General features: G+C 49.8%; 8 protein-coding genes across 8 annotated transcripts; 4 read left to right on the top strand and 4 right to left on the bottom strand.

Moving 5' to 3' along the window:
• Positions 1-228: 228 nt before the first annotated feature.
• On the top strand, positions 229-2,503 carry ASPBRDRAFT_63193 (uncharacterized protein). The gene is made up of 3 exons (XM_067628412.1): positions 229-365; positions 449-543; positions 604-2,503. The coding sequence occupies exons 1-3, from the start codon at positions 318-320 to the stop codon at positions 2,255-2,257; spliced, it is 1,797 nt and encodes a 598-aa protein (XP_067481784.1). The 5' UTR covers positions 229-317; the 3' UTR covers positions 2,258-2,503.
• A 624-nt stretch (positions 2,504-3,127) lies between these two features.
• ASPBRDRAFT_27561 (uncharacterized protein) lies at positions 3,128-4,088 on the bottom strand (the record flags this gene model as incomplete). Its single annotated transcript, XM_067622398.1, has 2 exons — positions 3,128-3,378; positions 3,452-4,088. The coding sequence occupies 2 exons, from the start codon at positions 4,086-4,088 to the stop codon at positions 3,128-3,130; spliced, it is 888 nt and encodes a 295-aa protein (XP_067481783.1).
• A 1,478-nt stretch (positions 4,089-5,566) lies between these two features.
• Positions 5,567-6,895, top strand: ASPBRDRAFT_118557 (uncharacterized protein; the record flags this gene model as incomplete). Its single annotated transcript, XM_067617182.1, has 1 exon — positions 5,567-6,895. One exon carries the CDS (start codon positions 5,567-5,569, stop codon positions 6,893-6,895), a length of 1,329 nt encoding a protein of 442 aa, XP_067481782.1.
• Positions 6,896-7,357: 462 nt separating this feature from the next.
• Positions 7,358-8,694, bottom strand: sur2 (sphingosine hydroxylase; the record flags this gene model as incomplete). The annotated part of the gene is made up of 2 exons (XM_067620593.1): positions 7,358-7,944; positions 8,004-8,694. 2 exons carry the CDS (start codon positions 8,692-8,694, stop codon positions 7,358-7,360), a joined length of 1,278 nt encoding a protein of 425 aa, XP_067481781.1.
• Positions 8,695-9,785: 1,091 nt separating this feature from the next.
• ASPBRDRAFT_39679 (translationally-controlled tumor protein) lies at positions 9,786-11,117 on the top strand. Its single transcript, XM_067624189.1, has 4 exons — positions 9,786-9,946; positions 10,158-10,437; positions 10,513-10,672; positions 10,734-11,117. Exons 1-4 carry the CDS (start codon positions 9,932-9,934, stop codon positions 10,816-10,818), a joined length of 540 nt encoding a protein of 179 aa, XP_067481780.1. The 5' UTR covers positions 9,786-9,931; the 3' UTR covers positions 10,819-11,117.
• A 204-nt stretch (positions 11,118-11,321) lies between these two features.
• ASPBRDRAFT_119060 (putative C6 transcription factor) lies at positions 11,322-15,073 on the bottom strand (the record flags this gene model as incomplete). The annotated part of the gene is made up of 7 exons (XM_067617222.1): positions 11,322-12,537; positions 12,593-12,663; positions 12,716-13,032; positions 13,086-14,121; positions 14,178-14,217; positions 14,270-14,802; positions 14,861-15,073. The coding sequence occupies 7 exons, from the start codon at positions 15,071-15,073 to the stop codon at positions 11,322-11,324; spliced, it is 3,426 nt and encodes a 1,141-aa protein (XP_067481779.1).
• Positions 15,074-15,731: 658 nt separating this feature from the next.
• Positions 15,732-16,636, bottom strand: ASPBRDRAFT_193250 (RNA-binding signal recognition particle subunit SEC65; the record flags this gene model as incomplete). The annotated part of the gene is made up of 2 exons (XM_067620592.1): positions 15,732-16,114; positions 16,210-16,636. 2 exons carry the CDS (start codon positions 16,634-16,636, stop codon positions 15,732-15,734), a joined length of 810 nt encoding a protein of 269 aa, XP_067481778.1.
• Positions 16,637-17,665: 1,029 nt separating this feature from the next.
• Positions 17,666-19,853, top strand: ASPBRDRAFT_39676 (aminotransferase, class III). Its single transcript, XM_067624188.1, has 5 exons — positions 17,666-17,854; positions 17,911-18,216; positions 18,276-18,622; positions 18,724-19,176; positions 19,255-19,853. Exons 1-5 carry the CDS (start codon positions 17,842-17,844, stop codon positions 19,510-19,512), a joined length of 1,377 nt encoding a protein of 458 aa, XP_067481777.1. The 5' UTR covers positions 17,666-17,841; the 3' UTR covers positions 19,513-19,853.
• The last annotated feature ends 2,784 nt before the right edge of the window (positions 19,854-22,637 follow it).

The raw sequence follows: 22,637 nt of genomic DNA, 5'->3' as shown, positions 1-22,637 counted from the left end.
AGGCGGAGTCCTTCCTATCCCGCATTGAACCACCTGTGAGATCTGAATACTCTTCATGTAGAAAGTAGAATCACCATCAGCAAAGGCATGAATATCATCCGTGTTACACGTACTTTCTCTCCCCATAATTGATTCTCCCGATTAGGAAAATAAGTGTCTTGCCGCAGCATCCCGCAATCCCGACCTTCCCGTTTATGACTCAACCCTCATTGCGCGGATAGTTAACTAGTTAACTACCGTAGTCCAAGTTACCAAACACTCAACCCATAGTAACAATCATTGCAGGAAATTCATCCACTTCAATAATCAGTACCAAAATGTCAGTCATAGAACTTGGTGACTCTATTCCATCTCTCACATCCCATGTAAGTTATCCAAGCTTGCATGAACTTGTGCGAGTTAAGCATGCAAGCTTGCCAGTCAACGACACTAACTAACACTTCCATAGGCTGTGAGCATGTCCCTACCCACATGGGCGGACAATGTGGGTTACGAGGAAGGTGATAAGCAAATCTGGGACAAATTGACAACGGGTTATCCACGGTACTGTTTAAAATCAATACATAAGATAATGTCTACATCATTGAAACTAATGTCGGTCAGATTCTTCATTCACAAATCCATCGATGCATTCGCGGATGCTATCATTGCGAGATATGGAAACCCAAACCAGAAGGCCATGTTGTTTCCGTCCACCACATCTGCACAAAGATGTCGCGACTTCATCAAGGCGAAAGGAGAGCCCAGCCTCACTGGAGATGTCGAGGTGGTAGATATGGTTCTTCATATCGAGGAAGAGACTTCAGAGATCATAGCGAAGATCTCTCCCTCGATATCAGCGGTGATCTATCACAGCGACCTCTTCCCAGTAGCGAAGCAGTATTGGCAACACTCTGGTGACGGAATCTCCAGCAGACGTGCCGAGTTCTGCCACTCACTCTTCTCCGACGGCAAGCTTGTGGCTGCGGCGTTACCGCAGCCAGTGATGAACCAGAAAAAAGGCCCCAAGAGATATCAGAGAGCGTCTATTGACAATACTCCCTCCCTGTTAGACAACAAGGTCAGCCCAAAAAGGAATAGTAATGCAGCAGAGATCCAAGAAAGCACACAGTTCCTGGAAGAGCGGTTCGGTCGGAATCTCGATATATCTTTAATCAACAACGCCAAGGTCTCCCTCCGTCGACGCATAGCTGGACCTTTGACAGATGAAGTGAATCTCGCAGCTGTCAAACCGAGTAGCCCCGAGAAGACCTCTAGCTCGCACGGCGTGACCCCCGACGATGTGTATCTCTACCCCTGTGGAATGAACGCCATCTTCAACACCCACCGAATGCTACTACAATCCAGAGGGCAGAGGAAAAGTATATCCTTTGGCTTCCCATACGTGGACACACTCAAAATCCTACAAAAATTCGGCCCTGGCTGCATCTTCTACGGACACGGCTCATCAGAAGACCTGGATGACCTGGAAGCTCGCCTCCAAGCCGGAGAAAGATATTTAGCCCTCTTCTGCGAATTCCCCGGAAACCCTCTTTTAAATACCCCCGACCTCAAACGGATCAGAAAGCTAGCTGAGGCATACGACTTTGCCGTGGTGGTGGACGACACGATCGGGACATCCATCAACGTCCATGTCCTCCCCTACGCAGACATAGTCGTAAGCAGCCTCACCAAGATATTTTCAGGAGACTGCAATGTGATGGGTGGCAGCGCTATCCTAAATCCCCAAGGCAGATACTACAATTCTTTAAAGAAAGCCTATGAAGCAGATCATGAAGGAAACAACAACTACTGGGCCGAAGACATAATATTCATGGAGCGCAACAGCCGCGACTTCATCAAGCGGATTAAGAAAATCAACCACACCGCGGAAGCCATCTGTGACCTGCTCAAATCCCATCCCCTCGTCAAGGACGTCTACTATCCCAAGTATAATCCTTCAACGAAGCAATTCTATGATGACTGTCGCACTCCAGACGGCGGATATGGTGGTCTGATATCTTTCGTCTTCCATAAGAAAGAGCACGCAATTGCGTTTTATGATCGCATTGAAACTGCCAAGGGACCGAGTCTTGGTACGAATTTCACCTTGACTTCACCGTATGTTCTTCTAGCTCATTACTGGGAGTTGGATTGGGCGGGAGAATTTGGGGTACCTCCGGATTTGCTTCGCGTTAGTGTGGGGGTGGAGGATACGGAGGAGCTGGTGTCTCGGTTTGTGGTGGCGTTGAAGGCTGCTGAGGCAGTGGGTTATTGATTTCTGCCTTCTGAGTGAAGTGAGGAGGGATGTTTATCACATTTCCTAGTACTGATGTCCTGACATTTCAACCTGTCAGGATAGTTGCCGCATTTATTCTATCATTCAGCCATACCTACCAGGTACTACAGTACCTACTACTTATTTTATCTCAGGGCGCACTGAGTATACTACGAACTTAACGGTACAACTCAAATCAAGAATGTGAACCAAACAACAAGTGGGTAATACCACATCTCTAAGCCCATACCAAGCATACCTACTAGTAACTAGTATATAATCTAGGTAGTACCGTGGCACCCGTAAACTCCCGAAGACAGCAACCCCCGGAGCCGGATACTTCCTTTTTCCATAATGAGTGTATCCAGCCCCCGAGACTCTTAACCTGAAAATCTATAATATAATTATTAGAGTTATTATTGTTATTGAGGATAATGGAAATCTTGAAATTGAGAAAGTATTGATCAACTGTATAAATTTTCCAATTAGAATAGCTCAAGTACTGAGGCCCAGACTAATCTAATTCGAAAAAAAAAATATATATATATATATATATATGAATCCAAGAAATCCTGAGTTAGCTGCATCTCCCTTACAAAGTGTATGGAATTTTTCAAACTCAGAAGGAAAAAAGATTGGGTCAGATTCTCTAACATCATAATATGAATTCTGTAATATCTGATAAAGAGAGTAAGAAATGCGAATAAAGGTCGGATTAGATGAGATAGAATAAGATTTAAGGCCTGGGCCGCGACCGAAAGACTAAATTCTCGCTAAGCTAAACACTAAAGATTTCCTTGAAGAAGACCAGTAGGAAGGAAGACTCTAAAATCAAACTTAAAAAAGTAAGAACAGACACTAAGTTACCGTTCAGGAATGTTCTTTTGTGTCTTGCGAGATCCATCGGATCCCCTCACTGGCCGCCCGGAACTCTTGGTGTGCGGATAGGAGCTCTAAGACCTGGTCTGATTGAATATCCAGGTAATCACGAGCGTAGTCTGTATCTTTCAAAGCGCGTATGAACCTTTTAAACTTCTCCTCGAACATGTCAGTCGGTTGGTATCTAGCCGAAGCGCACACCGTCGCGTGTCTCTCTAGCAACTCAATTGTCTGCCTGTAAACTGGACACAGGTAACGTCAGCCTTTGTTAAGCAAAACTAAAACTAAAGAAAATCTGGAGAATGTGAGGCTTACCTATCTTCTCAGCCACGCTTGGGTCGACACCATAAAGGCGCTCGAAGGTGTCCCGATCGGTGCGCGGTGGGATATGCCGGTCATATCCGTCAGAAAAGCCCTCTGGACGGTATAGCATAGCGTCCGCCTTGAAGGATCCGTTGTGAGCGGCGCTGTTCCCTTTATTAATGATCTCCCTGACCTCCCTGACCTCGTCCGGTTTAATGACCATGAAGTCTCTCCGGTATGTCGAGAGAAACCTGTTCCTTATATCGGCATAACCAACAGTGAACCGGACATCTCCCTGGTCTCTAAGTTGATCGAATTCGCTCTGAAGTTTGCTGAAACGGGAGTCCAAGTCCCTGATCTGTTCCTGCAAACCGTCGATCTTGGACTCCAGTATAGGTACTCTTGCGTTTTCCCCGGCTAGTACAAGGCCTTCTGCGTTGCCGGTATACATCTTGTTGTGGATGGTTTCCGAATAGAGTTCGCGATGAAGGCATTCAGCCAGTGACCTTCTTGCACTGGTGGTCATGTCGGGCTCTGAGCCTATGTCGATCTTGGTCGCGAGCACAGCGGTAGACTTAGAGTCTGCATCGTTATATATCTTCTTCCCGTCAGCAGCCTTCAACCTTTGCTTCGAATAGCAGAGCTGCATGATGGAAAAACACGCAATTCGATTAAGGTAAAACGGGGTTTGGTTGTTTGAAAGAGTTAGCCTTACGTGGGCACTTACCGACACTTACTTAAGTATGAATGAAGAGGACCATTGTGTGACTTCCCCAGCTCAAATTACCCCACGGTACAAAAGGACCTCCAAGAACAAGAGGCTCCCTGGATGGGGTCTGGCCGGCCCTGTTGTGTTGCGCGATATGCACGATAGGTGTAGGTTACTACCAGCACAAAGAGTGACACCAAAGTCAAAAATGCCTATGCTTGCAGTCAGTGGTGAGTGATTTGGAGATCGTAGTACTAGGGAACTCGCAAACCTCCGGATGGAGTAATATTGCAAACGAGCTGAGTAGGTGAGGTTCTATGTCGATCAGTTTCTTTGATGCTTTGTGCTTTGATGCTTTGATGCTTTGTGCTTTGATGCTTTGTGCTTTGTGCTTTGTGCTTTGTGCTTTGTGCTTTGTGCTTTGTGCTTTGTGCTTTGTGCTTTGTAAGTAGTATAAGAGGTAGTAGTTAGTTATATTTGGGCTTACAGATATCTGGCCAAGCTGGCAGATTCCCTGAATTCTAAGGGATCTAGGAATACTAGTCTCCTTCAAAGTATCTCAAAGTATCTCAATTTGACTGCGCAGTATGTTCGAATAGGCAAAAAAAAAAAAAAAAAAAAAAAAAAAAAAAAAAAATAGAAATAAAAATAAAATAAAATAAAATAAAACAAATAAAAACCACTATTCAATTTGCGAATGAACTACTATATTCACTTAGTGAGGGTCTATTCCCTACCACGAAAACATCCTGCATTGCACTGCGTCAGCCACTAAGTCCAGCTCATATTAAACCTTAACCCTTCTTCAATCACGATTTAGGTAGGAAAAAAAAAACGTAAACCTAACCATGGCTGTCCGGCATGCCGCTGCGAAAACATCCAGCCGCGAAACCATTCTGCTGCGAGTTTAGCTTCGATTGGTGTGACGCACTCCAAACATGCGACCAAACGAGTTGTATGAGGAAACCTCCGTGCTCGGGAGGACCAAAAGTGGCACATGGCAGTTGAGAGATGTGTTTGCCCTCGGTATGAGCCGCTATTTGTGGGGGTGATCAATGGGCTCGATGTACTACATGGTGTTGTGACCTACATGGATTCAGCAGAAGTGGGCTTTCATTGGTGGACAAGCTATGAGACGGTGTGTGTTGCACAGGCAGGCCCATTTAGAGCTGCTGAAGATTCCGAAGAATGTGCATTATAACAATGTTATTCTGCAGAATAAAGGCTCTCTGCGGGATCTGTGTAGAACAAGGCAATAAGTATATAATGCTGCGCAAAGGCTCCAGAAATCCAGTGTCTCGGGGGTTCTCTTGCAGTTCATTGTTCTATATAGAGAACCTGCTAATCGACCCTCGATTTACATTGCGCCACAACCAAACGCCACTACAAACGAATGTCTTGCGCACCAGGCAGATACCATGTCCAGGAAACTTGCTGAACATCGCAACCGGATAATCTATCCGTTATCGGTCACTCAGCTCGACCAGCGTGATCTGATTTCGATCATTGAGATCCTGCTAATCGACAGCGATAGAGATCGTGCCAAAGCCGTGTACTTGGGCCAATATCGAAGCCACCGAACATCCAAGGCAATTAGAGCCGGGATTCAGAATCTGCGATGGCAACTGCAAGCCAATGCTCTGTTTCGTTTGTTGTTCGGCCCCTCTAAGATCGTGCTGTGTGAGGTGCACAGGGGTTTCAATCCTTGGATCATCCACAACCTCTTCAAACTACTTGTGAAGGAGGTCACAGCTTTCTTGGATGAGCTGTACTGGTTCCTGGAGTATCTCGAGGACGATGTCAAGAAGATGCTGCGCGCTCTCATGTCAATCGCCGGCATGTGGTGGTGTCCCAAGGGTAGACACGACCTGCCTCCATTCCATGCGAGGTACTACCAAGAAAACCGTTGCGAGGCGTGTATGCTCGCGCGTGTCGTTTCGAAGGGCTCTGACTTGCAGAATCTCCGCGCCACGCTTCTCAGCCGCACAAAAGAAGATGACTCCGAAGAACATCCTATGCTGAAGGAGTTCATTGATGCGGCCATCAGTACAACCGAGTTAAGCCCTGGCATGCTTCAGCGTAGCATGGAATTGGCAGCCGGGGCCAGAGCGGCCAGGAAGGCAGCTCGCAATTTCGCCAGAAAGCAAATGAAGGGCCCAAGACCGATGCACGCCAAAGGGAAAAGGAAGAGATCCCACTGTATAACCATCCAGTTGAAGGCAGACACGCCCGAGGAAGCGAAAAAAGAGCGAAGAGAGATCCTGGCCGTGCTGGGACGTCTCAAAGGCGAGCCCTCCAAGGACCTGGACACTCTTGCTAATGGCATGGTGAAAGGATTTGAGTGCGGCGTGGAAGGCACAGTCAATGGTGAAGATGAAGATGAGAACCTCCCAGACTATACCGACAACGAGCAGGTGCCCATGCCTGCACCTAGCTATCATTCTCAGCTAGACCATCTTGGGTCACATAATCCGAGATTTAGTGCCACCAGCTTGAGAACCTCAAATTACCGTCCGCCTTCAGTTAAAACGGAACCATCCAGCCCAGACCAAGCGTCCGAAATCCGTTCGCCTCTTGGGGATGACGAACTTATGCGCCCTGTTATTATAGAGGAGGCTCGCAAAAGCAGCGACGAGCTGCCGACGGAGGCTAAGAGCAATGGATCGGCAATTTCTCCGCTCGAGCAAACACCTGTGAAAGGGAGCCGCCTGCCCCAGAACCTGTTCAGGTTCAGAATGGGGGCATGATCTTCTCAAGGGACGCAAGATCCGAACCACGCTCGTATAACGCCATTCCGCGATGCGAAGGTGCACCCTGATCTGCGATTTACTCAGTTTGCTGTACGTCATCAGAATGTGGACGGAAGAAGTGAAATTTATACAAATTATTTAGCAAACACAAGAATTGAAGGGAATGAACAGAAGAAGAGTGCTCGTCAATTTTCCAAATCTCCATGATCATGCAGGAATGCCCGATTAGTAGATAACCCGAACAGTAAGTAGAAGTAGGGGGTGAGAAGACATTGTACAGGTCCGTAGCAGGTTCTCATCAACCTGGCTATTAATACAGCGTAAAGGATAATGCAGTGAACAGACAGTGAAGTCGGAAGTAGGAGACGTCCCGCAACTCCAAAGACCCCCGGTGGGCGACAAAGACAAAAAGGGGAGGGAAATTATTACAAAGAATTATAAATGCAATAAAGCGACGGACTATAGAACGCTGCTGGCAACCGGGTGGTTTACGCTTCGGAAACCGTCGACATGAGGGGAAAGCGTGACGGTCTTTCTGCGACGAGAGCGAGTGGACTCTGCCGGTTCATCCTGGGGAGCAGCTGCAGGAGTGACATTTCCGGATGCCGGAGTATCAGCACCCGAATTGGTGGCAGAGCTAGCATCGTTGTCAAGCTGCTTCTGGGCGGTTTCACGAGAACGTTCGTAGCGCAGCTTCACATCACCCTGCCACTGGGTGCCAAACCAACGATCCCAGAAGATAAAGAAAGGCTGCGAAAAGTTCGTCTTGATACCCCAGCTCTGGTGGTGGATGTCATGGTAAGCAGCATTGTTGGAGGTGAAATGCTGCAGCGGGTCCCAAGGGAAAGCATAGCCGCAGTGGTCGTCAACCGTCTTGATGGTGGAGAAAGTAAAGAACCACATGCTCTGGCGATTCGACATCCGGGCTGTCAGGAATGCGACGCCGGTGCCAGCAGTATCGAGAAGAAATCCTTCCACGGGATGGTTGTAGAGAGCACCGAAAGCATAGGGAACGTATAAGCGATGGTGGCGGGAGTGAAAGGTCACTGGAAAACTGTCAGTCGATTTCCCGAAGCCAAAATAACTAGGATAGACAGTGACTTACCATAGAGCCACCGGTTCAGGTGCATGGCGCGATGCAGGAAGTATTGCCAGGTATCAACGACGCAAACGCCCCAGACGAATTGGAATGCGGGGATGAAGAACCAGTAAATGAACCCAGCCGTTGAGAGTTCCCAGCTAGTAAAAGCAGGAACCATGGCTTCTGCGCCACTGTCCAGAATAAGGGACTGGGTGAATTGCGGATAGTGTCCGCCTGCGATGGCGCCTCCGAGCATCGCCCAGCCCTTGTGCGACAGATTCTTCCCGAGACCCGAAGCATCAATACCAAAGAGGGCCAGCAGGTGAGGCAGGCCTCTTTGCATCAGGCGAAGACGGCGGGCCCAGACAGCTACATCATATTCTTCTCTGCCCAGGTATTCGGGCTCATCGAAATAGCTCACGGCCATACCCGCGAGTGTCTGGACTACTTGTTGTAGCAGAACATCTCTCACTACCTCCCAGCGCGTGACTCGGTTTCGCTTCAACACCTCGGCGGGCGTGTGTAGACGGTACTGAGGGAAATAATCATTGACATCGATGAAGTGATATACCATGGACAAGGCCCAGTAGGCAATGATGGGTAAGATCAGCGCGAGGATATTATCTGGAATCGGAGCAAGAACCGGCGGGCGGGGAGTCAGAGTATAGGCCGGAAGAGGGGGAAGGTCGAAGACGACCGACGCGTTGGTAGCCATGGTCGGATGAGGACGATCGATCGCCAGGACTATGCAAGTCAAGTATTGGAAAGGTTATTCGACAGACCTACCGCATCGGTCGCGGAGATCAAAGGTGGAAAGGAGAATCAAAGGCGAAAGAGGGATCGAGACCGGGAACCACAGTCGGAGGCAGATACTGCAGAGGTGTCTGACGCAGGCCAAAGATATGGCAGCAGATTTAAAGGGCCCGTGGGACAACGCAATGATTATGGACCGGCGATGGCGAGATATCTGATCGGGGGATCCTAGACAGGTCAGGCCCACCAAAATCAGGGGACGCGAAAGGCACCAAGTGCCGAGGAACCGATGGGGTAGTTGTTCTGAGGGATTAATTAGGAAAGAGGATTCAGAAAAGAGTGATCGCAAGGTCCGAGAACCATGTACTGTAGAATTAGGTGAAGAGATCCGTCCCAAGGATGAAAAGATAACAATAGTAAAAGGGCGAGCCCAAGGAGCGTCTGCAGTGAGTTTGAAGGTCAAGAAGAGAGAAAAGTCACGGGTGGGAAGACAAGCAGAAGTGGCGCCACGGGATCCTGAGGCCGACCGATAGCTGCAGGATCGGTACAGGTCGGTATTACAACAGATAATACAACAATTTTCATATTATGTTACGATCAGAAGGCGACGTTCTGTATCAGAAATACGACGCGGTATGTTACCAACAGGGGATGCCCTTAGCCACAGCACTTGTGCCTCAGGCAGGAACATATCTGGAGTGGGAAGATCGGAGGGCCGGAGCCCAACTGACATGTTCAGCCGAGCTACAGTACCCCGGCATCTACGGAGTATCTACAGCGTAAAACTCCCTGAGTATGAAAGTATTGCTGTAGTCTAGACTGCCAGTCTAGTCTCCCAAGTTTTGCCTCAACCTTCTCTTGTTTCCCCCCAACCCCTGTCAGCATTTGCCATCGGAGCAATGGACGAAAAAGAAAAACAAAAAAGAAAAAAAGTTGATTGGGAACTTTTTCTTTTGGGCCAGACGAGTCGACCAGGCCCAAAGAGGACTAGCGGCAGCGGTTGCCCCTCGAGCGACGGAAAATCGAACGTGAAAAAAACCCCACCACGAGAAACTGGAAAGGAAAAGCGCCACTAAATATTAATCTTCATTTTTCCCCTCCTTCCCCTTCTTCTCCTCTTCCCTCCGTCTCTCTCTCTCTCCTCATCTGCCACTTCTCTCCTCCTGTGACTTTGTCCTGTTCTTCATCCACCCGCCAAAATGATCATTTACAAGGTCCGTATTGTCTTTCCACTTGATTTCTTTACTCGTTCCGATCTTCCAGCAAGAAAAGGGTGATGCGTGGAGAATATAATAATCTTCGAATACGGTTGCATTCTACCTGCAGCCTCGTTGCGTCTCCTCTGTCTCATTACCTCTCACGTTCATCACAACCTGTTCTTGATAACCTACATACCACAAATGACTGACATCTCATTTTCAATAGGATATCATCTCCGGAGACGAGGTTCTCGCCGACACCTTCAAGATCCAGGAGGTCGACAAGGTCCTCTGGACCTGCGACTGCCGCAAGTACCTCAAGAAGAGCAACGAGGACTTCGAGCTCGAGGGTGCCAACCCCTCCGCTGAGGGTGGCGATGACGATGCCGGTGGTGAGGGTGAGGCCACCATGGTCCACGACATTGAGGACCAGTTCCGTCTTGTCTGGCTCAAGACCGAGGAGGGCCTGAAGCCCTCCAAGGATGCCTTCAAGTCCCACCTCAAGTGTACGTTGTTGACATACATGCGCATACGCCCCAGTCTATCACCATCTCAATACTAACAAGTCTTCTTTTGTACAGCCTACATGAAGAAGGTTCTTACCAAGCTCACCGAGAAGGGCGCTTCCAAGGAGACCATCGACGAGTTCAAGGCTGGTGCCCCCGGTGCCGTTAAGAAGATCCTTGCCAACTACGACAACTACGATGTCCTCATGGGTCAGTCCATGGACGGTGATGCTATGTATGTCTATTCTGCCAATTTACTTTACTGCTTAACAAACCGCAACTAACAATTGAACCAGGCACATCCTGATTGACTTCCGTGATGACGGTGTCACCCCCTACGCCACTCTCTGGAAGCACGGTCTTGAGGAGATGAAGGTCTAGATTCAGACAATGCAGTCATGCGAATAATAGTTGTCATGAATTGAAAAAGAAAGAGGAAGAGATACAGAAGATGCGATGTCTTCATGCGAGCGAGCATTCAACGGGTCCTCGAAAACTAGCAGTCCAGGCGTTTGGAATCTTGGGTTCCCGCTAACGCGTCCCTTCTGGCTATTGCTAATCATCTTTCCCTTCACGTCTTGATATCACATCATGCTCTTGCGTCGCATCTCTTCTGCGTCCTTCTTGATTAAAGTCACGCCTCATGAAATCCATAACTGTTACGTCTTCTATATTTCTGAACACATATTATTCCCATCGTCTGGCGGTCCTTCCGTTTGACGCATAATCAATCCTTCAACTATTTCAAACAAATTATTGCTGTGTAGACCGTAGATTTCTAAAAATTATAAGACCCTATATACAACAGAGTAGATCAAATATATAGTAAGTACCCTCCCAACCAATCGACCACTAACCAAACACCACAGATATGGCATGGGAAATCAACAATAACCCACCCAATCAGGTCCCCTCACCTCCCCCATCTCAGCCTCATTACCACTACTAGTAGGACCACTACCAACACTCCCAAAACTACCCCTCCCCGCACCACCAGGCATCATTCTCGAATTCAAGGCAGGAGCAGTCGCAGTAGTAGCAGCAGAACTCCCACCCAAATCCCCAAACTCAAATCCCGTGACCGGGTCCAACTCCATCAATTCATCCGCCACAGGCAGATGCTGTCCGAAAACGGCGTCCCACTGGTCCCAGTCGAAGTTTAAGTTCGGATCCACCATTGAGGGCGGTGTGGGGACCCCCGTGATGGGTTGACTGGTGGGTGAGATGGCCGTGTCCATGAAGGATGGGAGGGGAGGAGGAGCTGCAGATTGTGGCATAGGAGGAGGGGTATTGACTGCTAGTTGAGGGGTATTGTTAAAAGTAGTGGGGAAGATATTCGGGTTCAAGGGGGCGATGCTTTCAGGGGAGGAGATGGGGGATGCGCTGGGGAGAGGGGAGGTGGCGGAGGTGGTGGTATCCATGGGGTATCTGGGCGGAGTGGGAGATTGAGGGAATGGAGGAGGGACGGTTCTTGATTGTGGACTCGGGAGGATAGGGACAGGGGCTGGAGGGGGCAGTTGATATCGGAGAGGGCTTGGTCGGGTGTTGGTTTTGACTGGGTTGGGGAGCTGGTGGGAGCGTGTCATGTTGTAGAACATCTTGGAGAAGTCGGTGAGTTGGCGGCGGGTGGTGAGGGGGTAGGTTGAGGGAGAGGCGGCGTTCGTTGGACTGCCGCTGGCGTAGCAGGGGTCGTTGGCGTATTCTTCCGGCAGAGAGGTAACGCCTGCTTGGATCTGAGCTTGTTCGGACCACAGTCTTTGAGGATCGAGGCCGGCTTTTTGCCATGCTTTTTGACGCAGGCGTCGGATCATGTCCCATGCTTCCCGGCCGCCGTCTTTCAAGGGCCGTTGTGTCGAGATTCCGTCTTCGCCGCCAACAACGCCGCCGTCTGGACCCGTCATGGAGAAGATCTTGTCTATGTAGGCGCGGGATTTGGGTGCCTCGGGGCTGTAGGGTCGTTCGTAGAGGTCAATGAGCATGATCATGGTTGCGTGCATTGGTTGGTGATTGCCGGGCCAACTCCACTGAAAGGGCTGGAAGTCGGGGTCAGTCGCGAGCGAGACGAACTTCTCCATGAATCCATGACAGTGGCGGAGTGCGCTGTGATCTGTTAGTCATATGTATTTTGTTTCTGGGTGATGCTGTTGTATAATACCTGTGTCTTGCAGCCGGCCAGATTCGGCTTTTGGCGTTCTTCAGGAAGGGCTGATAGGCGACGCAAAAAGCCTGGCGGAGTCAATTAGCAGGTATGTCGGTACATCTCAAGGCACACACACACCTTGTCGATAAAAAGGGACATGAGAATCCGTGCCCATTTATGGAAGGATACAAGGACAGGCGAATGGTACTGCTCTGCGCATCCATTGGGCCCGTCCGCCGGGAGTTCGGTGCGGGATTCTGCTTGTGAGGATAAGGACCATGATCTAGTAGATGACACTGGAGACGAAGTGTCGAGCGAATTTGCCTCCGGTATCCGGTTGATAATAGAGTTTAGCTTGTATTGCAAATCGACCAATATCGATCTCAGCTCTTCCATATCCCTCCGTGTGACGGGTTTTGTGCCAAGCTGGATCTTCATAATCCGGCGAACAGCGCCTGCAGTGACTGTTAGATCTCATAACCTATGAATGTTCGCAAAGAATACTTACGAGCCATTGTATACTTTCCGCGGGCCGAAAGATAGTATACGTTAACCATAGAAGGCCCTCCACATACCGTCGGGTTATCTGGGTTATCCGGTGGCCTCATGCCGGTCATGACGAGTCTCTCATATTTCTCAGCAGCAGGGGTCCCAAGTAGTGTATCTTTGACCTCGCTGGTCTCGCGAACATCCCAGTAGTTCTCGTCACTGACCAGGGGAGGAAGACCGCTAGACATGGCCACCACGCCGTCCATGTGTACAATATGCCACCAAATGCGACGACGATATTCTGCATCGCAGGGGCCAATGCCAAACTTAGCAGGATCCCGGTGCAAACCCATAGTCTGTGCCACCCTCATGGCGAGGCTGATGAAGAGACTACTGGTTAAAGGTTCTTCCTCCTTGGAGAGGATGGTCTGAACCAGCAGATATGCAGCTAATCCTTGCATGGACGGACTGCGAGGGAAGGATATCTTGGACAGCCAGCGCGTTACCTCTTCACTGTATGCCTTGGACAGGCCTGAACGGGATGGAACGTTGAATTCAGCCTTGATTGTCCGTATCGAAACCGTGACGGAACCACCATACCAGATAGCATACAGCAGGGGAATGAAGGATGGGTCAGGGCAAGACTCCCCTGAGTAGCTGCTTGAATCATACCAATCCCAAAAGGAGTTGTAGAGCTTCAGAATGGTCGGCGGGTGGACAACCGGGGTAATGGCGTGTATTCCAGACATGAAACCTTTGTACAGGATATGGCTCTGTCGCTTCGTCGGCATATTCTCAAGCATTTCTGGTTCCACTATCTTGTCATTCACGGAAGGTGATTCGCTTGATGGAAATAAAATGGACTTCTGGAATGTCTGTCCTCTGCTAAGCTTCTCATCAGCAGTCTCGCCGACACCATCCGCCGACTCTTTCCACTGCCGGCCCGGTGTAGCAGCCATGGGTTCCGTTCCAGCATCGTCAAGGGGGCTCTCATTGAAGGGTAGTTCGTTGTGCGATCGATTCTGATCCCTGAGTAATTGATTGAGCTCGTTTATCTAGTGTATACTTAGCACGGGCCTTCAATAAAATGCTACAGACTCCTCCAACGTACCTCATGAGAGATATAAGCCCAATAAGTCGTCCCGACGTATCTAACCCACGGTCAATATAGAGGCCCTACCAGTCACAGGAACAAAACCATACCTTGATCGCCCTCCATCCTCCAAGCTCAAATGTCCAAGATTCAAGCTCCCCACAGGATCCACCAGATCAGTAGCATGGCCTGCGGGAATTGGGAATTCATCGCCACTCGATTCAGCCGCGCGACGCGGACTATCCGAACGGGAACCAGCAGCCGGCTTCATGGCCGCAATATTGGTCAAGCGAGGATCGCCCTCAGCCGGCTCGAGTTTCACATTTGGTGCCAGCCGTTGCTTTCCCGCGAGATCCACCGGCTGATTCGTCTTGCTAAGCCTCTCGATCATCGAGGTGAGTTTGTCCAAACGCGCCTCAATCGCTTGCGACCGCTGCTCGGAAGCTCCACTTTGTTTCAAATGACCATATATAGACTGTATATCATCAATATCCTCCTCAATCGGTCGCGACGACTCCCTCCTCCGCTTGACGCCATGTCCGTTTTTGGAAATGCTGGCGCGCGACTCGGTGTCCTTCTGTGGCGCCGCATCGTAGACACATTCGGTATCGTTTTTTACGCAGTTGCCGCATATCGGGTGTACCTATGATTTTACTTGTCAGTCCGGCTCGAAATATCACGGAAATCCCAGAATCATGTACCTTGTCGCATTTGACCTTCCGCCTCCGACAAGTATGGCAGCTGTAGCTGGCGCGATTGCGGGTGATCTGACGGGCTCCGGGCTTCCCAGCCCTTGGAGCAGCAGAGGACGAAGAGCCTGATGCAGGGGAGTCATAGCTAGAGCGAAACTGGGATCGAGGGGTTCCGTCCGTCTGCCCGTAGCCGGGCAGAATGCTCGGTGGGCTTGTATTCATGGTCCGTCGGTCGCAGTGGCGGGGTTCTATGATCCATCGACAGGACGCAGGGAGGGGTTCATGAGGAACTACACATGAGTGTCAACCCATGTGGGTAAGATGCGACTATTCAGGTGTTGTTCGAACGATTGCGCACTTGATGATGGGAGAAAGAAAATGAAAGCAACCGCGCAGGGGCTGAAGCTGAGAGGAACAGCGAGGATGTGACTCTGGGGTAAAAGAGGCCGCGGTTCTACTTATCGGCGATTGCTCCAGCTCGGCCAATGACAGCGACCATATACGCAAGACGGTCGGATGGCCCTCCCGGGAACTTCGCAGTGACTTGAATTAAGCCATATTGACCATATGTAACTCCTTACGAGGGGGAAGTCTTACAAGAGCATAATTTACATACGCTATAACTTTTTTTTTGGACGATCTCCGCAAAATAACCCAGAGAAGCTACGGCTGCCATCCGCTGCGGAGACGGAAGATGGCACCTATCAGCCACATCCAATACCATAATCCAGAGATGTCCCCACTCATTGATCATTTCATTCGACTTGGTATCAAGAGAACAGCAGAGATGCCCTCTATACATGAATCATCATAACGCCTTTCGCCCGTGCCAATGCAATCAGAAGCCTATGTACCACATGAAGAAACATTGAGAAATGCTTCACGCCTTGCCCTTCTTCTTATCCTTCTTATCCTTCTTCTTTTCGCTGCCTCCTGCAGACGAGTTTCCACCCATTCCCCCCATTCCTCCCATCATCCCTGCCAGATCCGGCATTCCAGGTATCTGGGGCATGCCGGGCATACCCTGCATGTTCTGCATTTCAGCCATGGCGTCCTTAAGCGGGTTATCGCTGACTCCACCACCGCTGTAGGCCGGAGAGTGTATCGGCAGAATCTTTCCGATCTTCCATCCACGAGGAGCGGCAGGCGCAGCAGGTAGCTTTTCGGGCATGGGAAGCCCTCGAATTCTGAGACGGTAGGGGGATTCTTCAGTGGTGGGGTGAGCCTTAAGGTATTGCGCCACGAGGATGTAAAGGTGGTGCTCTGCAGTCATGGTTAGACAAGGAACATAGTAATCAGGTCATATCAAAAAGGGGGGCGACTTTGATGTTGACCTGCGGACAGGCGGGGGTACTGACTGTTCTTAATCCTCGAATTCACCAATTTCCCATCCTCGTTCTTCAGCAAAACGCGCACACGTCCAGGGTTCGCCCAATCCTTCGGGTGCAACTTCTCAGGCTCGAACCCAACATTCAGTCCCAGCATCTGCACGGCATCGACAATGTCCCTTGCTAGCGGGTTCTCAACCGCTAGCTCACTTCCAACCTTGCGGCCCTCCGCGCGGGACCGCGACTTGTCGAAGTATATCGGATAGAGGCACTGATAATGCTTGGGGATCTCGCGCTGAGGTTCGGGAGCGGGCCTCATGGGTACTGAGCCAGACATGGGTACTCCAGCTCCAGAAAGGAGGGACTCATTGGCGAAGTTGGCGGGCGAGGAATCGGAGGGAGCAACCTCCTCCGGGTCGGAGTCATACACCTCCTCCACTTGGGCGTTTCGTGACATGAGTAAGATTCAGTATAGGCACTAACAACACTGTAGAAAATAGATATAAGATTAAGACACGGTACTGTGTCTGGGAATTGGAAGGTTGAGCAGGTGGGCTGTTGTAGTAAAGCAGTGCTGGCCTTTCTGTGCGGCAGGGAGTTTTAGTGGCCAACCAACTGCGGAGCGGAGAGCTTTGTCCGCCCACCGCCCGCATGGCAGCGGAGGTTCCGTTTGATCAATAGAAAGTTAGTATGACATGCAGCTCTTGATTTGCTTCTGAGAGATTGGTCTACTGCCTATGTACTATATAAACCTTGCCTTGACCTGCTGCAGGTGGTGCACATGATTATGCTCTGCCGTCGTCACTTTAATAGGTCCCTCACGCCGAGTTTTCCTTCGAAGCATCCTTCCTACATTGTCTATTTGGGACCAAGGGTTACAATGCGTCAAGCCAGCTTGTCGCCCCTCTGACCCCTGCAGGTCTGCCTGAATAGTAGTAGTTTGGCGATGGAGGAGATATCCTGGGAAGGAGTCGACTTCAGTACAGAGACCATCGTAGAGCACCCAGAAGCCAGGATAGCATAGACATGGATCATCCGGCGATGTAATTCCAGGTGAACAATGTCTAACAGTCTCCTGGGTTGTAGATAAACATAAACAGTCCAAGCGTAGACGTCGAAATGTGGCTAGTAGTGTTCACACCTGCCAACTGGAAGGCATGGTGTAGTCCGAGGTCGTTGATGTGTTCCTTTCATGATCCATCATCAACAAAGCCAAGATGTTGCATCAAGCAATTCCCTAGCAAGAACTCTTTGCAGGATATCAATGAAGCAGCCAATCGATGCCTGCTGCATCCCTATAAGCGAGGGAGGTCGTTCGCCTCCGCATTAGAGGCAGATGGAGAGACGGACGACTCAAACGACCGCGATAACCACCAAAAGACCCGGCGATCGGCCCGTCGGCGGAGACGGCCAACCATTCGCTCGGCTTCCCAAAATTGGCTTGCCGACTCCCCGCCGGCCTCCATCCCCGCTCCTCCTCCCCACATTCAGAGTCACGGCGTGGTATCAGGAAGACAAGCAGTCGCCAGGGCTTATCGCAGGCATAAATAGCCCCGACTTCTGCTGCAGTCATGTCTCCGTCTCCTAGCAGGCATATCTCCAGCTTTATCCACTCAGCTTACACTTGACTTGTCTATCCAGCTATCTATATCCTGTTCAACCATGACCAAGCCAGGTACGCTCTAACCGCAGACAGTATAGAACTATTACTCTCAGCTTACAAGAGCACAGATACTGTCGCCCATAGCGCTGTCCTCCACCGTGATACCCGCTTCATTCCCAAGAAAGCCATCGGCGGTAAAGGCAGCTACATCTTCCTCGAGGATGGCACCAAGTTTCTCGACTCGACCGGTGGTGCTGCCGTGTCCTGTCTAGGCCATGGCCATGAAGAGGTCAGCCAAGCTGTAATCGATCAAATCAACAAGATATCATACTGCCATACAGCATTTTTTGGGACAGAAGCATCCGAAGAGCTTGCTACCTTCCTCACCGAGTCGACTGGAGGCAAGCTGTCCAAGTTGCTTGTCGTGAATTCTGGTACGTCAACACACTTACTCTTCCATGATACCCTTGGACAATTACTCACACCCGCGCAGGCTCTGAAGCTGTCGAGGCGGCACTGAAAATGGCCCGTCAATACTTCGTCGAGCTACCCACCCCCCAACTACAACGATCCAGATTCATTGCCCGAAAGCCCTCCTACCACGGCGTCACCTTGGGTGCCTTGTCAGTAGGCGGGCACATGATCCGTCGAGAGCCTTTCGAACCCATCTTATCAACCAACACATCCCACGTCTCACCTTGTTATCCCTACCGAGGCAAGAATAAGGGCGAGTCCGACGCGGATTACGTTGCGCGACTGGCGGCAGAACTCGACGCAGAGTTCCAGCGCGTGGGACCAGAGAATGTCTGCGCTTTTATCGCAGAGCCGGTTGTAGGAGCGGTACGCACAATCTTCTTTTCTTACAATAACATAGTTACCCTTGCCAGATTATTCTCCCCTCTACCACACAAGCTCGGCAACTAACTCAACCAACCAACTAGGCCCTAGGCGCTGTCCCCGCCCTTCCAGGCTACTTCCCCGCTATGAAAGCCATCTGCGAGAAATACGGCGCGCTATTCATCCTGGACGAAGTCATGAGCGGCATGGGACGCTGCGGCACGCTCCACGCCTGGGAACAAGAAGACGTAGTTCCCGATATCCAAACCATCGGCAAGGGACTAGGAGGCGGATACGCACCCGTCTCTGGTCTCCTCGTCAGTGAGAAAATCGTGGAGGTACTGGATAAAGGCACAGGTGTGTTCCGACACGGACAGACATACCAGGGCCATCCTATCGCATGTGCTGCCGCATTAGCCGTGCAGAAGGTCATCAAGCGAGATAACCTGCTTGAGAATGTCAGAAACATGGGTAAGTATCTGGAGGACCGGTTGCGGAGTAGCTTAGAACATCATCCCCATGTGGGTGATATTCGAGGGAAGGGTTTGTTCTGGGGTGTAAGTTGTTCCCCCTTGATCCTCGATCTTCAGTGCATTCGAAAACCGTGTGAAGACTAACCTGCTATGTATCTACAGATCGAATTCGTTAAAGACAAAGAAACCAAAGAACCATTCAGCCCGGAAAAAGGCGTGGCATTCCAGATCCAAGAGACCGGATTGAAACCGGAGTATGGGGTATCATTGTATGCTGCTAACGGGACGGTGGATTGTATGAAAGGGGACCATATTATTCTGGCGCCACCGTATAATGTCTCCAAGGAGGAGATCGATATCATCGTAGATACGGCGGCCAAGGTTCTGGATGTTGTTTTTGCGAAAGTTAATGCTGCCTAATTATGGATGATGGGATATGGAATTAGTTACCGCGTGTGGTTAACATTACTGCTAAAGATACGTGTATGGTTGAAGCCATTGCCATGGAGCATTGACCGTATCGGCAGGGGATGGTCTATCTTGTTTTATGGATGAGATGATAAATCGACCATACGTACACTTTCACGAGCGTCTAATTGCTATTACGTATCGAACACACAAATGCGCGAAAGCATTTATCCTGCATTGAGTTCCACCTTTCGTCCTGGTTCATCCTGTGCTATGGCTACCAACCTACTAGCTACCAGCTCTGAAAATACTACGAAGACTAGCTGCTGCATGTGGACAAACTTAGCTTAGAGACAATCCTTACGGATACAAGTAATCAAAGTATGATATTGTCTTACTGATGCACATGTCTTGCGCTTGGAGACACTTTCTGCTTTCCTCAGCTTCACGCTCATAGGAGAAGCGCTAGCCAGAACACAAAAAAATAGAGCCGTAAGGGAATGACTCAAGTCATAATCATCAAATTCCTCGCGTAGTCCATGTTTTCCTCTTGAACTTATCAACCATACTTATCGCACCAACCCGCTAGCATCCTCTTCTGTACGCGGATTGAAGCAGTCCAAACAAATACCTCGCTGACATGAATCCACATAACTCCAGCGTAGTCAGCTGCAGTCAAGGCACGTAAAAATGCGTTGAGCCGTGCCTCGAACATGTCGATTCCTTCGCATGCCAGAGACCTTTCTAGTACCTGACCTGTTGGGATAGTCTTAACGTATTTGGAGGTCAGCACCTGCATAGACAAAATGAAGAGTGAAGGGGCTCCAATGGAGATCAGACAAATGTGGTGTATCAGAACTTACCGATCAACTAGGCGACGCTAGGATCAACACCATAGAGGACTTGGTAGTATCCCGATCAATGCGTAGTGGGTATACTTCGGCAACCCCCCGATATGGCCGACATGAGTCTGGTATAGAAAGACCTCTTAGCAATGCTAGGGTCAACACCATAGAGGAGCTGGAAGGTACCCCGATCAATGCGTGGTGGGTATACTTTGCCAGCTCCCCGATATGGGCAACAATCATTCTGGTAGCCGATCATCTCAGTATTGCTTGGGTCAACACCATAGAGGAGCTGGAGGAGCTGGAAGAGTGCCTATCAATGCGTGTTGGGCATACTCCGGCAACTCTTTGATATGGGCAACTTCGGTTCGGTATAGGGTAGTCGATGAGTCGAGTAATGCTTGGATCGCCACCATAAATGAGCTAAAAGAGTCCCTATCAATGCGTGTTGGGTAGTTTTATCAGCTCCTCAATCAATATGGGCGACTTCAGTTTGGTACAGGAGAGTCGATGAATCGAGTAATGCTTGATTTAACTCCATGCAGGAGTTGTAAGATATCCCGATCAGTGCGTGGTGGGTATACTTTGCCAACGTCCGCGATAGTGGCCTTCTTTCTGGCATGTGAACTAAGCCCTTGTCGTTTGCCGAGCTGATTGATGAGCTGATTGATGCGTGATGAAGCTCGATCACCCTATCAATGCGTGTTGGGTGTATATTGCCTTCTTCAACGGTATAGCTGCCTTCTGTCTGTCTGGAAGGTGAAATGGACGCTTGACTGTTGGCCGAGTCGATAAATGCGTGCTGAAACTCGACCATTGATCATACCATGGTAGTGAACACGGCGATAAATGCGTGAATAGCCGCGTTACCACTACCTGGAACTAGATATCTCAGCAATGCTATGATAAACACCATAGATGGGCCAGAAGGTATCGCGATCATTGCGTGGTATGTATGCTCTGCCACCTTACTTGATATTGCTGTCTTTTGTCTGGTTTTCGAAGGCGTCCATTGATCGCATGCAAGTCTGTCACAGGGGCGGTCGCGGAATACAGCCGTCTAAATCTTAGAACTGGCACATAGTCCGGCAAGCCGTAATTGTGTGCGACTGGCTGTCTTGGAATTGCTGGAAGAGGAACCGGCGATTGTGGTGCCAAATATCCTAGCCATCGACCAGGTCGAAAAGTCGGGGATTCTCTCAGTCAAACATTATTGAGCGGACAACAATATCCTCATCAATTTGGTTGTAAGTATAGAGCCTTTTTCCCTTTTTTTTTTTTTTATTATTTATTTATTTATTTTTCTTTCTTTCCTTCCGCTGAGCGAGTCGACCAGGCGGAAGAGTGCTTGCTTCGGTGCGCTCATTCCAGCATCAGGGACTGCTTCGTCTTTCAGAACAATATTATCACCAGCTATGTGTAGAGTATGTTATATCACCCGGTGCCGAGTCACTAAGATGTAAATCCACGTACAAGGAGACTTTAATGGCGAAAGAGACCTCTTTCTTGGGTTAGTAGGATGCACGAATCTGGCGGTAGACAGTGGCAAGCGGCTTGGGCCATTGACCATCATTTGCGCAAAGTTACTGTTCACCAGTGTGCTTTGCAGAAGCAGATGCGGATGCCTGACCCGCGGGGGCGTACAGAAATTCATTCGTTGCTGCTTCTGGAATCGTAGGCATAAGAATCAAGGTCCCAGTGCGTGTCATTGCCGGTTGAGAGATCAAGCAGACTCTGCTGGAAATCATTGCGCACTCCAAACATGTCCGGATCGCAGCCAGCGCAGTATTCTATTCTGACCAGCATTGATCGAGCAAAGTCTTTCGGTCTCGAGACATGAAGTCAATGTGGGGAGAACCCATGCGCCTGGCCGGTCTCAACCACCACGATAGTGGAAGAGAACTTGAGCATCTCAGTAAACGCGGCGGTAAACGCATTGAAAACCGTGTCACTGGATTCTGCTACTGGGAAGCCACAATCCAACCGCCTGAAGATAACAGGAATGGGGTATTCCCGATTGTAGTTGTTGCCTAATCAATGGCAATATGAGGCTGCCCAGTCCGGTTCCGGGTTATGGTTTGGAAGACGGGAACAACATGCAACCCATAGTTGTATCCCGCGGCATGTCCAGCTCAAGCATCGACGGTCTTCCGTAGAGATTGATAGAAGGATGCTCTGCCCGAATTCCGGGACTTTCATGTGAAGAAGGAGAATTTCTAGCGCTGAAGAGCGAGTTCCAACATCTCGCATCTAGGAGGCACTGGTGAGTGCCACGTGAAATGACCAATGATA

The sequence above is a fragment of the Aspergillus brasiliensis genome, assembly GCF_001889945.1.
Source record: "Aspergillus brasiliensis CBS 101740 unplaced genomic scaffold ASPBRscaffold_3, whole genome shotgun sequence".
NCBI lineage: Eukaryota > Fungi > Ascomycota > Eurotiomycetes > Eurotiales > Aspergillaceae > Aspergillus > Aspergillus brasiliensis.
The sequence above is the reverse complement of the archived record's forward strand: the minus strand, read 5'-3'. Positions and strand labels throughout refer to the sequence as shown.